The sequence below is a fragment of the Caloenas nicobarica genome, chromosome 13 (genome assembly GCF_036013445.1).
Source record: "Caloenas nicobarica isolate bCalNic1 chromosome 13, bCalNic1.hap1, whole genome shotgun sequence".
Classification (NCBI taxonomy): domain Eukaryota; kingdom Metazoa; phylum Chordata; class Aves; order Columbiformes; family Columbidae; genus Caloenas; species Caloenas nicobarica.
The window spans coordinates 7,198,536-7,214,610 of NC_088257.1; the positions used below are offsets into that span (position 1 = coordinate 7,198,536).

The following is a 16,075-nucleotide window of genomic DNA, read 5'->3' on the forward strand; positions in this document are numbered from 1 at the left end:
CATTCCCGCGCCTTTGCCTGAGCTCTATGGTTCTCCGCGCCTAGAGCGCCCTCCGCCCGCGCGACGCGCTGCGACCTCGCCGCTTCGCCTCCCTGCTCTCCTCCCCGGTACGTCACTAGCGGAAGTGGCGTCACTTCCGTCTCCCGCCGCCTCCCGGGGCGGAGCGGCGCGGGGCTTCCGGGAGCGGAGCGGAGCGGGCCCGCCGCCATGTCCACATCGCTGGGCTCCAACACCTACAACCGGCAGAACTGGGAGGACGCGGTGAGCCCGGGGGAGCGGCGGGGGAGAGGCCGGGCCGGGCCGGGCCTTGGGCGGCGGGGCCTTCCGCTGCCGGGAGGGTGTCGGGGCGGGGGGCCGGACAAAGCCGTGAGGCGGCGCTTGAGGCCGGGCGGGCAGTGCGGGGGGATCCGAGAAGGGGCTGCCGCGGCTCCCCGGCGCCGGAGGACGGAGCGCCCTGCCCTGTTCCCCCCGCTCTCTGCCGGGGCTCGGGGTGTCCGGGAACCGGGGAGGCCTCACGGCAGCTGCGGGGGTTGATCTGGGCCCGTCGGGCCATGTTCTTTAGTGCTGAGGCCTCTCCTGGGTGGGCACAGTGCGGACAATAGATGCTGGGGGACGCCGGGGGCGGTGTCAGCTCTTGCAGTCACGTCACTGAACAGCTGATGTCTCCAGAGGATGCTTTTGGTTGTTTTGTCTCGGTTTTGCTTCAGACTGGAATATCTGGCAGGTTGTGGGTCTTTCGTAATATGAGCTTGGGTCATGGCTTGTAGCTCTCCCAGGGGCTCATTTTGAATTAGTCTTTTTATGTTTTTTTAAGCGGTCTTATTAGTCTAGCTCAGTTCAGAGTGTAATTTGAATGCTGTTATGATGAGAGAATTTGTTGCAAATCCATGTTTTTAATTCTTCTTGCTCATTTCAGGACTTCCCCATCCTGTGCCAGACATGCCTTGGAGAAAACCCATATATCCGAATGGTACGTGCCCGTTCGACCGTACGGTCCTTTCCTCTGTGTTGGCCCTAGAATTGCTGGATTTTGGGGACTAAAATAAGCCTGGCTACAGCAGGAGATGCTGAGGTGCACGTGCACTCCTCATAATTGGTTCTGCACACCATTATTTGCTTCTGGCCATTGTTGGTATGCGATGTCATGGCGTTAGGTGTGCGATTTAAGAATAAATGAGTCAAAAAGGAGAGTGAGATGATACAGTCCGATGTCTGGAGTGCAGGAAATACTAGAAAGCACAGCGTCGGTACTGGTAAATCATGTGACATGGGGAACATTCAGCTGTTGAAATATTTAATAGTGGAATTTCTGAAATGTGAAGAATATGCGCTTGTAAAAATAAGTTAAAACTGCCTTATGAAGGCTGCTTGATGGTAATTTAAATCCTTGTGTGTTTACCTTGGTGTCCTTCACACAGGAGTTGGTCTCTTCTGTTGCTTTTCTCTGTGCTCAGTCCATTTGCGTATGACTGACACTGGGATTATCACATTTCAATTCCACCAAGTTTGCTGAGAGAGACTATGACATTTTTGTGAAGTGTAATCCTGCTGCCAGTATAGGTGATGTTTCAAAAACCGCTTGTTTCATGCACTTGCTTCATGTAACATCATCTTTGCTTAAAAATAGCTATTAATATTCCATTTCATCCTCACCTTTCATCTGTACCTGAGGTGAGACTTATAAAACTGTGCTTTTAATTAAAGTTTCTAAATCAAAACTGGATTGAAAGCTTTTTAGGATTTTTTGTCCTGTTGACCTGCCAAGGTGTAAACCCAAAACATAGGGATGGGTGAGTCTAAATGCAGTGTAATTAAGAAAAAACCCCTGTGCTATAACATCAATGATATGTTTCACGTTTTATGTTGAAGTAATGATGTTTTATATTTTCTTTTATCGTTTTTATTATATTTCAGACCAAAGAAAAATATGGAAAAGAATGCAAGGTATGTTTGCTGACTTTTGAGGAAAGAACATCTAAATTGGCACACATCTAGGAATAATAAATTTTTATGTTAAAAAAAGTCTTTGCTTCAGAAAAGTGCTTATCTGGGTTAACAACTTAAAATGTTTATGTAACTACATAAATTTTTAGGTTAGTCGACTGTGTGCTTTGTTAGACAGTCAGTTGGTCTTAAAATAATAAAATTACTGAAGGCTGTTCATACAGACTTAGGATTTGCTCATGTTTATTTGACTTAGGTTTTGTGAATGTTGTACTATGCTTGAAGGTATTTCAGCATTTTGAATGATCTCATATTTTCTCTTGCAAGTTTATTTTTACCCATAAGTAGTGCATAAATAACTGGAGTTTAGGTTTTGCTATGAATATGTCGTTCATGGCTACATAGTGGTTTGCGTTAGCTGGCTAAGAAATAAGCCACGTTTATTTCTGAAAGAGCAAGAAATATTTAGTGCTAAATTAAAACAGTTTTTTGCCCCTTTTATAAGTTGCCATCTGAGGGAGGGAAAAGGCAGGTTTTGAAATCTTCCTTCTTCTCCTCAAACGGTACCTGCAGCAGAAGCAGGCGCATCATTCCAGCACTGGTCTGCTTCTGGACTAAAAGTCTTGTAACCTCTCACCGGACTTGCTGCTACACCGGTGACCAATTTACTTGTAACTGGTAATCTATCTCTAATAGCTCTGTACTGACATCACCTAGAATGAAGGAGAATTTATTTTGCTGTTGAGTAGATCTACTTTCAGCATTTGGGTTATTATAATAAGTAAGTAAATAAAAAACAACAACAAGAAAAAAACCTTTCTAAAATTTTCTCCTGTCAAAGGCACCAAATAGAAACAAATATTTCTTGAGATGTGAATCTTAGCACAAAGATGAAGAAGTTGTATTTACAGTTTAAAGATATTAGATGTGTTTGGACTTTGAGTTTCTGTGCAAGAGTCAGCACAGTAACTTTGCTGTGTGACAGTGATACAAGCGTTGGCTTTGTCTTTTAGATTTGTGCCAGGCCTTTCACAGTATTTCGCTGGTGCCCGGGTGTTCGTATGCGTTTCAAGAAAACAGAAGTATGCCAGACATGCAGCAAGCTGAAGAACGTCTGTCAAACCTGCTTGCTTGACCTGGAATATGGTGTGTACCAAAAAATGCAAAGAGAAGCAGCTGGTCTGCTTGCCTCTGAAATGGAAGTTGGTGAAATGTCTTCAAATGCGCAGGTGTAATGTGGATTTGTTGGTGTTTTGTTTGTTTGTTTGTTTGATTCTAGGTTTGCCTATTCAAGTCCGGGATGCAGGACTCTCCCTCAAGGATGAAATGCCCAAGTCTGACGTTAATAAAGAGTATTACACCCAGAACATGGAACGAGAGGTAAGAAAACGTAGTTGTAATCACACTCTGTGTGTGTGTATGTGTAAAGGGGAGGAATGACCTGGCTTATCTTAAATCACTTGCTCTAATTCCGTGCATTAGTTTTTAATGGTGTGATATACATAATTATTTATGTTTTAACTACTGTTCAGATATCCAATTCTGATGGCACCAGACCAGTTGGTGCGCTAGGAAAAGCTACTTCTACCAGTGACATGCTGCTGAAGCTGGCTCGGACCACTCCTTACTATAAACGTAACCGTCCTCACATCTGTTCCTTCTGGGTAAAGGGAGAATGCAAGAGAGGAGAAGAGTGTCCCTACAGGTACAGACACAGCTTAAACAGTTAATCTGTTCCCCGCGGTCAGACACAGCTCCCCAGGGGCGTTCGAGGAGCAACAGATGCTGCGGCAGACAGGACCTGTAACACCAGGAGCGGGGTCAGTCGGTTGGCACGCGGCACCAGTGAACGAGTCTTTGTTGCAGCAAGTTGGTTTGTGAGGAGTTAGCTGCCTGGTCCTGCAGTGTTTTGCCAAAGCAGTGACTGCAGCTCTTCTGCATAGTTCATTTTTTCTCTTCGTGGCATCAGTCCCCTCAATCAGAGATCTTTGTGTTTGAACAAGAGGCCATTTGAAATCCAGCTCTTGTGTTTTGTAGTGCTGAACGCTGAGCTGTCAGAAGGGCCATTCATTCAGAGCTCAAGACAGTCCTGGCTGCAATTGAAGTTCTCCAGGCTTTTTTTTTTTTCCCCTTTTTGATGTGCTTATGTGGACAGGGTTAAGCAAAGGAAGCGAGCAGAGGCCTTTAGAGGGGAAGGCAGCATTTATTTAACCCAATGTGGCTGTGACTGGTGTTAGGAAATGCTCTGTTTTCTGAACCTTAGGCATGAGAAGCCAACAGATCCAGACGATCCTCTGGCTGATCAGAACATCAAAGATCGTTACTACGGAATTAATGATCCTGTGGCTGATAAACTTCTGAAACGAGCATCAACCATGCCTCGTCTAGACCCCCCTGATGACAAGACTATTACTACCCTCTATGTTGGAGGGCTTGGAGATACTATCTCTGAATCAGATCTCAGGTGTGTTGGTGAATTTGTGTTGCCCTTGCCTTTTTATTTGATGCTTTGATTACTGCTCATCTTAAAGTGAGGAAATCTCTATTGCAAGGAAAGAAAATAAATCTTTTTTTGTTTTCCTTAATGGGAAACTAGTTGGTGGACCAAGTGCAGAGTGATGCCAGCTTGTTGGAGAACAGATGAACAGGCACATTTCAAATACTTCTTACAAGAAAGTCCCATAGTTTCTCTCTAGCTAGCTGCTGGGAAAAGCAGCTGCAGAGTTTTTATTGCTCTGTAATTGCACAGAGGGGCAAGAGACTTGATTTCTAATGGTTAGTCTGAATTTAAGATGGAGAAATGAAAGGATCTGAGTGTGTGTATTTCAGCACACGATGAGGTCCTGCTCTGCTCTGCACCGTGTGGCTTGGAGGAGTGAGGTTTCGTAATAATTATTTTCCCTCCCCACAGAAATCACTTCTACCAGTTTGGGGAGATTCGGACGATAACTGTGGTGCAGCGGCAGCAGTGCGCGTTCATCCAGTTTGCCACCCGGCAGGCTGCGGAGGTGGCTGCTGAGAAATCCTTCAACAAACTCATTGTCAACGGTCGCAGGCTGAATGTCAAATGGGGAAGGTGAGTGTGGGGGAAGGAAGCCTTGAGAATGCTGCCACAAGGTTCTTCACTCAGTTTATGCAGCCTTGATGGACGGGAGTGTATGTTAAGTTGGAGCAGATACCCAGTTGGTAAATAGTTGGAGTGCTTTTACAGTTTGGTTTTCTTTCAGAAGTGGGGTCTGAGTTGGAGATTGCACAAATTGTGTAAGGGGTATCCTGGTTCAGCGTTATGGATGAGTTTCTGAAGTTTTGCTTCTAATCTGTCTCCTGCAAGTGCCATTTGCACACTTTTTACCAGCTGTCTCTGATGTTTTGTGAATTTTTCACCTTTGGTGTGAAGCATTGGATCTGGATGAGATAACGTGAAACTATTGTGGTGTGAATCTTTGCTTATCCTGTTTTTCTCATTCTTGTTCTCAAACTTCTGTTTTATAGGTCACAGGCAGCAAGAGGAAAAGAAAAGGACAAGGAAGGTACTACAGAATCTGGTATAAAGCTGGAGCCAGTTCCAGGGCTTCCTGGAGGTAAGAGAATTGTTTTTCTCTCTGAAATACCTGATGCTGACTTGCTTCCATGAGCAAGGCTGGTGTTAAACCCCTGGGAGCAGTAACGAAGATCAGGACAGCTGAGGCACTGGTGAGCCCAGAGCAGTTACGTACAGCAGGTTTGTGGCAGATCCAGCTGGGATGGGAGGCAAGCTTTGTCTGGAAGCAAATTCTTGATGAAAAGAGAGTTCTTTATGTGATGAGTGAAAAGTTAAAGCTGAATTAAAGTTACTTAGGTCTGAGATACTGGTGACTCATGCTTTTCAAAGCTTGGTTAACGTTTTCCTAATCCACTGAGTGTTGTATGGTAGGAAAAGCAAAGCCAGTTTTGAGTGAAGTGACTTCTGGAGTTTCAGGGTGGTCCTGCTTCTCGCTCCAGTTCATATGTGCAGTAGTAGCAGCAGTTTGTCTTTGTGAAGGAAGTGACTGTACCTCCTCTCTGGAGGCAGATACCTCTGCATATCTTGACTGAGAGACTTTCCATAACCACTGTGTTCTTTTCCCGCAGCTCTCCCCCCTCCTCCAGCTGCAGAAGAGGAGGCTTCTGCAAATTACTTCAACCTACCTCCGAGCGGCCCTCCAGCCGTGGTTAACATCGCCTTGCCACCTCCTCCTGGCATTGCTCCGCCACCACCTCCAGGTACTCGTGTTTCCCCTTCAAGTGGGGGTGTCTGACATGGCGTTAGATGATCTAGTCCTCCTCACTCAGTTGTGCTGTAGCACTGACACATGCCCTGGGTTCATTTTCCTCATCCCTGATCATACAATGTAACTGATGAGCTAAAATGAGCTGTCAGCACAGTTTAATTACACTGAGCTGCCTCTTGTGCTACGTATTCACTCGCAAATTCTCAGACGTGTCAGAGATCTCTGTCACTGGTTGCTGAGACCTACTTGGTGCTTTTGCTGGCTATATAAATGCCACATGAACCTGAACTTCAAAGGGTGATTCTGCAGCTGTTTGAACGCCAGCCTGTGTTTGGCTGTGTCTGTCTATCTATCCAGAGACCCCTTTTTTTGTGGGACAGCAGACTTGTGGATGTGTTTGCTTTGCTCCACATTTGAGTAGAAAGCATTTAGATCGGTGTTACAGACACCCGTCCAGTCCCCCCACCAGCTTTTATCTGTGAGGACGGGTGTGTGTTGGGTGAGGATTGCCCCCCAGTTATACTGGGAAGAGGGGAAAGAGTTGGGGGATTTGAGGAATCATGGGAGGTGTGCACCTTTCTAAGGCACAGCTGTAAGCCAGCTGTTTTCTGTTGGTACTTTTACGTCTGCATTGCGTGTTCTGAAGCTGCTGACTTTATTTCCGCAGGTTTCGGACCACACATGTTCCATGCCATGGGGCCTCCACCTCCCTTCATGAGAGCCCCGGGCCCCATCCACTACCCATCCCAGGATCCCCAGAGGATGGGTGCCCACGCAGGGAAGCACAGCAGCCCCTAGCACGTCCTGCCACCCTCGTCCTTTCAGTAAATGTAATTTTATAGTTACCATGGTAGCGCCATTTGTCGAGCTGTGGGTGAGCTAGCGAAGCCTTATTTCCCCGCTTGCAGACACTGGGTGAGATGAGCTCCGTGTCTCCACTGGCTGCTGGGGTGGTTGGTACATCCCAGGTCTTTGGTTTAGTGCAGGGGGGTGGGAGGGTGGGGGACAGATGGAGAAGGGCTGTTGGGGCTCCGTGGATCAGGTGTACCAGAATTACAGTGCTAGCCATGTATCCCCTTGGCACACTTTTGAAATAAACTTCTGGAAAAACAAAACCAAACCCTTTCCAAGCCCATTCGATATCCTCAGTCTGAACACTATGGACTGTTCAAATGTAACCAGAGGCTCTTTCTACGTCAGGTAACGACTTCTTATTTTAATGAGGTATTAAACCAGGACTCAATAAGAGCTGAAAAACAAGCTTATCAGAGGTGCCAGACCCATGGCTTTGCCTTTCTATTGCCACAGAATTTTCCTCCCTCCATCCCTTTTCCTGTCTTCCTGCTTAAAAAACAAAAAAACAAAACCTTTTTTGATGCTTCACTTGTAATCCTGCCCATCCTGAGCCATCATTGGGTCGTGTGAGCAGCCCCCGGGGAGTGTGGGTGTGACATGGAGCCGCAGGTTGGCGGTTGCCTGGTTTTGGCGGTTGCCTGGTTTTGGCGGTTGCCTGGTTTTGGCGGTTGCCGGTTCTGGACTGGTGACAGTCCCCCCAGTGGGCCCCATGACCTGCAGTGCTGACAGCTGCAGGGCGAGGACACAGTGCAGGTGCAAAAGCTTGTCCTGGGGATATTTGGAGCATGTCTGGGGCTTTTGAGGCCTGTGGATACAATCTCTTTAACTGTGAGATGGATCTCGTTTTGTCCTACTTTGGTAAGACATGAAACTTTTTTTTTTTTTTTTTCCTGTGCTCCAACTCTAATGTTTGTCCAGGAGCAACTGTGTCCTGCATGGAGCCTGCCGTTGAATAAGATGTGTGTGCACGTGGCTGGAGGATTTTAAGTTTATCTGTTAAGTCAGCTGCTTTCATATCATGGATCTGTGGACACCTTTCTGTAAAGCAAAACATGATGGGACCTGTTCTGAAGCCTCATTTGCTTGTTTAAAAAAAAAAAATTAAAATATTTGAATTTTTCAACACTTTGCTTAGACCCTGCCTCGTGGAGCACAGTGCTTGAGCGCTTTGTTGGATTTTATTTGGCTGCTGCCAAAGCCGAAGTGCAGAGTGCGCAAGGACAGCAGCTCCACTTTTGGTTTTATGTGCTGTCCTGTGCGATGCCACTGGGTCCCACTGATGCTGCCCGGCTGTTGGAGGTGTCACCAGCGGAACGGCTGGCAGGCAGGCTGGCTTTCTGGGGAGAAAGCGGGCTTTTGGGTGCAGGTAGTTTAGTTTTTGTCAGGCAAGAGCCATCCCAGGGCAGTGCTGAAAGAGGGGCAGAGGCTGCAGGTGGATGGCGGGGGTGCTGCAGTGTTTGCCACTGCTCTGGTCCTGAGTCTGCGGTCGGGGCCCGTGGGTGCTGTGCACACAGATCTCAAACGCAAGCAGGCTTTACATTATCGCCATTTATTTATTATTTCCAGCCAGGTCCCCAGGGATACACGGGTTCTTCAGCTGATGGACAAAGGGGAGAAAGATGGGTTTGGAACAGGACAGCAATTGAGCATCATAAATACTTAATGTATAAGGAACAGACCTTTTTTCTTTCCATTTGCTTGCCGCCTCCTGCTTCTGTGGGCAGAACAGAGCAATGAAAGTTTCCTGCCTGAATGGTGTGTTGTGGCCGCAGAATCCCTGTGTGGGATTCATTCTGCACAGCGTTACATATGCACTTCACAAGTGAGGCAGCCATTAACCGCATCTGTACCATAGAATTTACTTGCCTGGTTTAACCAGTGGTGGAATAAGAAACTTTTATCCTAATGCTCCTGCTTTTGCAAGATTCAATAAAGGTAGCAGCAAGAACCTGACAAAAGTAATTGTAGAAAGCCTATATGAAGTTAGAGATTTTTGTTAGTGCTTAGCAGGGTTTTCCAGATGTTCTGAGGACTCTCCCATAGCCTGGTGTTTGCTGCGTGTCCCACTGCCTGTCACTGCTGAGAACGTTTCTAAAGTCGAATTGTTGCTGCTGATTTTTGCCTTCACGGAGAAGCCCGTGCTTGCTCTGGTGTCACAGCTGTGCTGCTTTTCCTTCCCACTGATGCTGCAGTTGCCAGAATACCTGATGGTACCTCCAGACTGGTGCGATTTTGCAGCACAGCTGGTCCAGGCAGGGCCTGATCCTTATTGACCGGCTACATGAAGCAAATCTGGTGTAAGTCAATCAAAGGGCTTGGGTGTTTAAGCAAGGCACGCAAATAGCAGTAGGAAGGGGAAAATATCAGCTGCCAAGTGCCGGCCAGTAGCTTGTGGAAAACAGGGCACAAGTTTCCAACTCCCAGTGTTCCTTTCCCATATCTCCTGGTTGTGCTGTGTTGGTAAACAGGCAGATTCCCAGTTCCTCATTGTTCTTGTCCAGCCAAGTCCAAGGTGAATGCTTTTAACATGCCAATGCCTCTGGTAACTTGTTTTGCTGCTGCTCTTCAATTATCGCCTCCTCTGGCCATCCTGACCGGAATGACAGGTGTCCTGAAGATGGAATTTCTCTGCAAAGGCACCAGCTGTCAGAGCGGGTCTTGTGTGTCACTGAAGAAGCAGTGAGACAGCTCGCTGTGTTGCAGCAGGCGGTCCTGCCATCTTCTGCGAGGCCAGGAAAGAGGGATGTACGGAGTGTTTTGTACAGGAGCTTACAGGGATCTGCTCACACTACCGATGAGAACTTGGCTGCTCAGCTCAGCACTAAATACCCTTGTGACAATGGCTGGTATGGGAGGAATTCAACATGGTCCCAGACTTGAGCTTATCCAAATCCCGTTGAAGAGGATGACAACTGAGACCATGCGCTTAGCTTTCACGAAGAATACTCACTCCTCTCTCCCCTGCCGTGCGAAGTACGTTTGAGTCTAGCGAGAAAAGCATCCGTGGCGATGAGGAAGGGAGCGTGTACTACAGCTCATCGCTCTCCGGTAGGATCCGCACCCAACCTTGTGGAGTTCTGTTGAAGTTGGGTCTGTGGGAAATCACCTCCAGAACGCTCAAGTGCTCCAAATCCATGGCAGGCGCAGAGGGCAGGTCACTGACAAATGGGGTGGGAGTCCTGCAGTGCAAGAAAAAACAGACTTAGTATGTCAGGAGGAGAGGTTGTGTGTGTCATAAAAGTGATGGAAAAAGCAGGTCTGGATTTACTATGAGCCCGGCAGCAACCTAGCAATGCCTGTAGCAAATAACAACCCTCCTTTTCCTCCCCAGAGGCCATTAGAGCTTCTGCCACCCCAGTGAGGTGCTTCTCCTGTAGAGAGCCACCTGCAACTCCAGCTGTGGCAGCCCTGGAGAGAAGGGTTTGGTGCCTGAGCATCAGTGACCATGCAGGGGAGGGGGAAGCATCTTCCTACCTTTGCCATAGTCTCTCTCAGTGGGCTCTACCAACAGCAGCAGAGATGTTTTGTGCATGAAAGGGGTTAGAGTAAGAGAGTGGGTGATGGTGACAAACCCCCTGGTCTTTAGCAAGTGACTCGTACGCAGCCAATTCGTTCTGCAGAGGGTGGTGCTGCCTCCTGATCGCTCTAGCACATGTATAGGCAAATGTCTTTCTCTTGGCCCTGGCTCCACTTTTGCTTTTTGGGATAGCTTCTCTTGAACTATGACTAACAGGAGGAGCAGTATGGGGGCAAGAACTGTCATCTCTTTCTGGAGAAATGTGGAAAGGAACTAGGGAAGAGAGTGCTAGCCCCCAGAAAGCCAAGAATGTTGGTTTTGGAGCAGCATACGGAGGCTGAGCTATCGGTGAGGCATAGGTGGGCATGTTTGCTTTGGGAAGTGCTGCTTCAACATGAATAACGTGGCACTGTTTTGCAACAGAGGAGAAATAAGGAGGGGGGAAAGGTAAATGATAGAGAGGTTTGTTCCAGAAACCTTCTCCCTTCTGGGAAAAGATAATCTTTCTCAAAGCTTGGTTTTCACTCTTAAGGCAGCATACCTTAGCAAAATGGCTGAAGGTCTTTGTATCACAGCCTGAACATTTAAACTTGAGAATAAATTGGTCTGCTTTAATGCAGTTGCTGTCGAGATGGTGAATTTGCCCTGTGACCCGTGTGAGCTGTGCTGGGATTCACCTAGCTTCAGGCAAGACTGCTGGCTTTTTGCTAGCTGCTTTGTTCCAAAAAGCTTGTTTTTCTGCAGTTTGGTATTTGATGAACTGAGAAGTGATTTTAGAGCCAACAGCTTGGAAGATCTTGAAAAGCCCAGTTAAAAGCAGATTGGCTCTCTGAATCTTCTTGCTCCAGTGAAGAATTAGAGGAGGTGGCAAGAGGCTTGGTGTTAAATTAGCATCCATCTGTATTAAATAACAGTTCAAGACTTTAAATAGAAAGGCAGCATGTGAGAGGGGAGAAATGGTACGGGGGTAAAGCATTATTCAGAAACATGCCCTTGCTTCCGTCCCTGTCCATAAATAAATACTGAGGCAGGAGCATGGCTAAATGTTGAAAGAAAAGAGCTAAGTGTCTGCAGCAGCTCCTTTTTCTCCCCCTACAGCACCTCCTCGGATGTTGCTGCTCCAGGAAAACTCATGATTGCTGAGGAACTGGGAAGGAAACCCCGAATGGCTAACGCAGCCCCTTGGCTTCCCCACGGCTGCCCACAGGTTCTTGTCCCTCCTGTTAACCCCACCGTCTCCTCCCTCTCACCCTCAACTCCAGCACAGACCAGTGTGCTGTCTCACTGTCACTGTTGTGGGAGGGGAAACACCAGTGGGGCTGAGCGCACAGCAGCCTCACACTGAGCACCTCACCAGGCTGCAGAGCAAAGCCCGGGGGCTGAGGGAGAGGAGGGCAGCAAAGAGATGGTGGCAACATCATCTCTGGTGGCTGGACTGGTCTTTGCCCTTCGGGACACCGTTCCCACGCAGGGGAGTTGTATCTCCTGCAGCCCCTTCTGCCAAGTGTTCAAAGTGCAGCAGCCGGGTCCCCCCCCGCCTCAAATCCAGCCCTGGTGTGGGCTCAGGAAAGCTGCCGTCTGCGGGGCCCCAGCACCATGGCAGCTCCTCTGATGAGGAGCAATGCTGTGTCCTCGAAAGGAGCTCCAGTGGGGCTTGCCTGCTGGAAGGTGACTTTGGCCAGGCCACCAAGGCTACTGTGCTTTCATCCTCATGAAAGAGGCTTCCAGTGAGGAGGAGAGCCAAGACATTGGTTCACAGATTCCCTGGGACGATGTTCAGCTTAAAGGTTCAGTTCTCATTGTTCTGCCTTGGGCTGCTGGTACTTTGCCACCACCAGATCTCTGTCTCCCAAATCCCCATCAAACACCTTTCCAGGGTGGAGATTTTCCTTGGTGCCCTCTGCTGCATGGTCCTAACCTTGACCCCGGTGTGCTTTGGGGGTGTGAGGACACACAGCAGCCGTGCTTTCTTGGAAGCAGCCACAGGGCACAGAGCTGCCCAGGCTGGGCTGACAGAAGCTCCCCAGCCTGGAGACTTCAGTCTCAAGCAGGTGTTTGGAAGGAATCTGGTGATGATTAACCTTATACCCCCACTACTTCCAGCAGCTGCTTGGATGCCCTAAGGAAATGAGGAGAGAGACCTGGCAGTGTCTGGGCCGTTCCTCCATCCAGCCCAGAGCTGAGCCTGGCTGGGAACAACAGCGACTCCTTCTTCAGGACCACACGTGTAAGAATTAGTCCTTCCAAATTTCAGCCATCATCCCTGAGGTTACACTGCAAGACCAAGCTGCGTAAGGCTGTGCAAGCCCGGTTGTGGAGCCAAGACAAGACCTGGGAAACTGCCAGAGGCAGAGACCTTTGCAGAGGAGCCGCAGAGAAGCTCCTGAGCAGGAAAAGAGCAACCTGAGCCCTGCGGTGTATAAAGAGGGCCTGGACCATTGCGTTTCCCTGACAGGATGGTAGGTGTTTCTTGAGGCTGAAGGGCTTGGCCGAGGGATGGACAGGCTGGCGGTGCCTGCTCCTTGGCGAGCATTACCTGTTGAAGCTCCTGAAGTCCCATAGAAAAGGTCTCACGGGTGGCTGGTTCTTGCCGTGCAGAGTGTTGTCCTTGTCACCGAGGAGTTCCTGCCATGGGGAGCGGTAGCCTTTGGGGATGGCGGTGACGTTGAACTTCTCCGGGGGGACTTCTTTGAGGGGCCCTGAGTACCCTGTGTTGGGGGGAGAGATAGCGTGGGCAGCCACAGCCAGGCTGGGGCAATGTCCCGAGCAGGGGACAGGGGGCTGGGAACAGCCACGGAGGACCTGCTGCTGGGGGTGGGATTACATACATACAACATAAATATATCTTATCTATTTATACATATAAAAAATCTAGAGGAGGGCTTTAGGGAGGACCCCTTGGCAGGCAGCAGCTCGCTCTGCCCTTGGGTTACTGAGATAACAGCCGTGTAGGCTTTGGGGTGTAGGCAGGTTTTACCTGGGGCTAGAGCGTCAGGGTTGAGGATTTTGCTCATCTGCAAGACTTTCTCTGTCTTCTTGGGCACTTCAGGGGGGCCGCCCTGGGGCGATGCGGCCACGTGGAGCTCGGAGTGATAGTTCTGGAGCCCACCGTCCTCCCCTGCCTGCAGAGGGGAGAGTCGGTGGGCACAGGGAGCTCCCCCTACCCCGCTCAGGACTCAGAGTTCTGCTGAAAATGCCTTGGAGCTTCCTCCACCTACTCACCACCCACTCGTTTGCTGTTCCTTCTGTGTCACCCTTCTTGGTATGGTGTGAGCCGCCTGCCCCTGGGAGCTGCAGGTGAGGAAAGGGGTCAGTGGGTGCAGAGGGGGACCAGCACCCTTGCTCTTTGGTGCATGCTGAACCTGATGCTCACCCATCTATTTCCATGCCCAGCCTGGCCACCCTGCTGAGACCTCCCAGACCCACTTCCCTGCAAAGGCAGCGAGCGCTGGGGAAGGGCTGTCCCGCTGGGAGGTGGGGATGAGCTGCAGACCCACCTGCCTGTACCCGCTGGGATGCTCGAAGACGAAGCGTTGCATCCGCTTCTGGCGCTGCTGGAAGAGCCGGGAGCCGCGGTTGTTCCGCAGGGAGAGCTCCTCGATCATCAGGTCCTGCGGCGTGCTCACCTTCTTGCCCAGGTCTAGCTGGGGTGCTGGGGAGGCCAGGGGAGAGCACAGCCACAGCTGAGGCTGCTGAAACGCTGGGGACTCCTGTGCCCAGCACAAGGACAGTGTGTCCCCTCTCCAGGGTCCCTGTCGCATGGCTCAGCCATTCACCCATGGCAGGAGCTGTGCTGGGGACCCGCATTTCCTCGGTGTGGGGAATTGTCAGGGGATTATCTCAGCTCCAAAGGTTTGAACAGCCCCTCCTGCCCCTGTGCATGGACCCTTTGACAGGCAATTGCTGCCCCCTGGGGCTGTAGTGCAGCAGGGGACCAGGCAAACACACACAGAGGCTGTGGGCAATGGGGACAGTGGCCTCAGCCAGAGCTGGGTCCAGCCCCTAGGCAGGGGGGACAGTAGTGCCATGGGACTGGTGACATCCCCGTTCCCCCTTACCATCTTCAGGGCCCGGTTTCATGATGGTCATCACTTGCGGCTGAGCTCCTGGGGCAGCTCTGTGGGAGGGGTTTGGATCCTGCCTGGATGGAGGAGAGAGGCAGCCCCAGGGTGACACCAAGCATGGGGACCCACCAGCCCCAGGTGTGCAATAGGGAGATGCCAAGCTTTACCGAGCATCTCCCCTGGCCAGCATCACCCCTGAGCATCTCCGCTGGCCAGCACCATCCCTAAGCATCTCCCCTGGCCAGCATCACCCCTGAGCATCTCCTCTGGCCAGCACCATCCCTAAGCATCCCCTCCTGACAGCACCATCTCTGAGTATCCCCTCCTAACAGCATCATCCCTGCGCTGCTCTCCCTTCCCTTCAGCAAATGTAGGGAAATGTTCACACATGCTGCCCCTCAGCCCCTGCCTGTTGTCTTTCCTCTCTGCTTTTCTTTAGTGCAGAAATGTCCTCAGCTCTGTCCTCGCCTGCAGTGAGCTGGTGTCCTCATGTCCCAAACCCCTCAGAGCAGCACTCACTGCCTGCAGCCTACGGGCGAGCAGGGGCCCTGGCTGCCCCTTCAACCCTTCCACCTCAGCAGAGCTATTTTCAGCTTCTGGCCCTAAGGGTGCAGGAGCATTGACCCTGCCGGGGAGCCAGCAAGCCCAGCCAGCGGCAAGATGGGGCACAGGGTGGCTGGGCTGGGTCACTCCTTCGTAGGGAGGCAACTGGCCCTGGTCTGAGCCCCCCTAGCTGTCCCCCCACAGCAGCACCCTCCTGTGGTGCTGGAGCATTCGGCTCTGCAAGCGCGAGGAGCAGGGTGGTGGCTCAGCCCCATTTGGTGCCTCTTGCATCTCCCAGTTTGGGCTGGTGCTGTGCAGCACCCCCGAAGAGCCCTGGAGAGCAGGGGGTCCCCTGGGGCCACGAGTGCCTGGCACACAGCTCCCTGCCAGCTCCGAGTTCAGCATTAACCATCTGCAAAACAAACCTGGGACCTGTGCCCCGTCCTTCCCTTGACCCCACTCTGGGAGACCACCCCTGGTGGCAATGTCCCCACCAGCAAGGCTGGAATGTCCCCAAGCCCCGTGCACCCCCGCACCCGCTGACCGCAGCGTGGGATCCCACCTCCCCTACCTGGCCAGGGGACAACCCAGATGCTGGGGACCAAAGATGTTCTCCTGCTGTGCTGGTGATGAGGCCAAAGCCAGGCTGTGGGTACCAGTGTTCGGTGGCCCCTTTTGGCCCTCCACGGCACCCCCAGGCTCCCGGCCGCTCGCCCCGAGCTGTGCTGGGCTCCAGAACAGATGCCAAGGGCCGGCTGCAGGACAGCAGCTATTTCTGGCTGAGAAAGGGGGTGGAGCACAGCTGACCCTTGGGGACCGGGACGCTGTCACCCCGGCACGGAGCAGGGCTGACCCTTGGGGACCAGGACGCTGTCACCCCGGCACGGAGCAGGGCTGACCCT

The 16,075-nt window shown here is 50.8% G+C and overlaps 2 protein-coding genes across 2 annotated transcripts; one reads left to right on the plus strand and one right to left on the minus strand.

The window, feature by feature from the left end:
* Nucleotides 1-126: 126 nt before the first annotated feature.
* RBM22 (RNA binding motif protein 22) lies at nt 127-7,176 on the plus strand. The gene is made up of 11 exons (XM_065644165.1): nt 127-261; nt 917-970; nt 1,915-1,944; nt 2,958-3,090; nt 3,224-3,324; nt 3,477-3,649; nt 4,208-4,408; nt 4,856-5,020; nt 5,437-5,525; nt 6,055-6,186; nt 6,862-7,176. Exons 1-11 carry the CDS (start codon nt 208-210, stop codon nt 6,990-6,992), a joined length of 1,263 nt encoding a protein of 420 aa, XP_065500237.1. The 5' UTR covers nt 127-207; the 3' UTR covers nt 6,993-7,176.
* A 1,420-nt stretch (nt 7,177-8,596) lies between these two features.
* MYOZ3 (myozenin 3) lies at nt 8,597-15,906 on the minus strand. Its single transcript, XM_065644201.1, has 7 exons — nt 15,745-15,906; nt 14,625-14,707; nt 14,064-14,218; nt 13,789-13,857; nt 13,544-13,688; nt 13,103-13,274; nt 8,597-10,228 (listed from the first exon to the last, which is right to left on the minus strand). Exons 2-7 carry the CDS (start codon nt 14,653-14,655, stop codon nt 10,078-10,080), a joined length of 723 nt encoding a protein of 240 aa, XP_065500273.1. The 5' UTR covers nt 14,656-14,707; nt 15,745-15,906; the 3' UTR covers nt 8,597-10,077.
* Between the last annotated feature and the right edge of the window lie 169 nt (nt 15,907-16,075).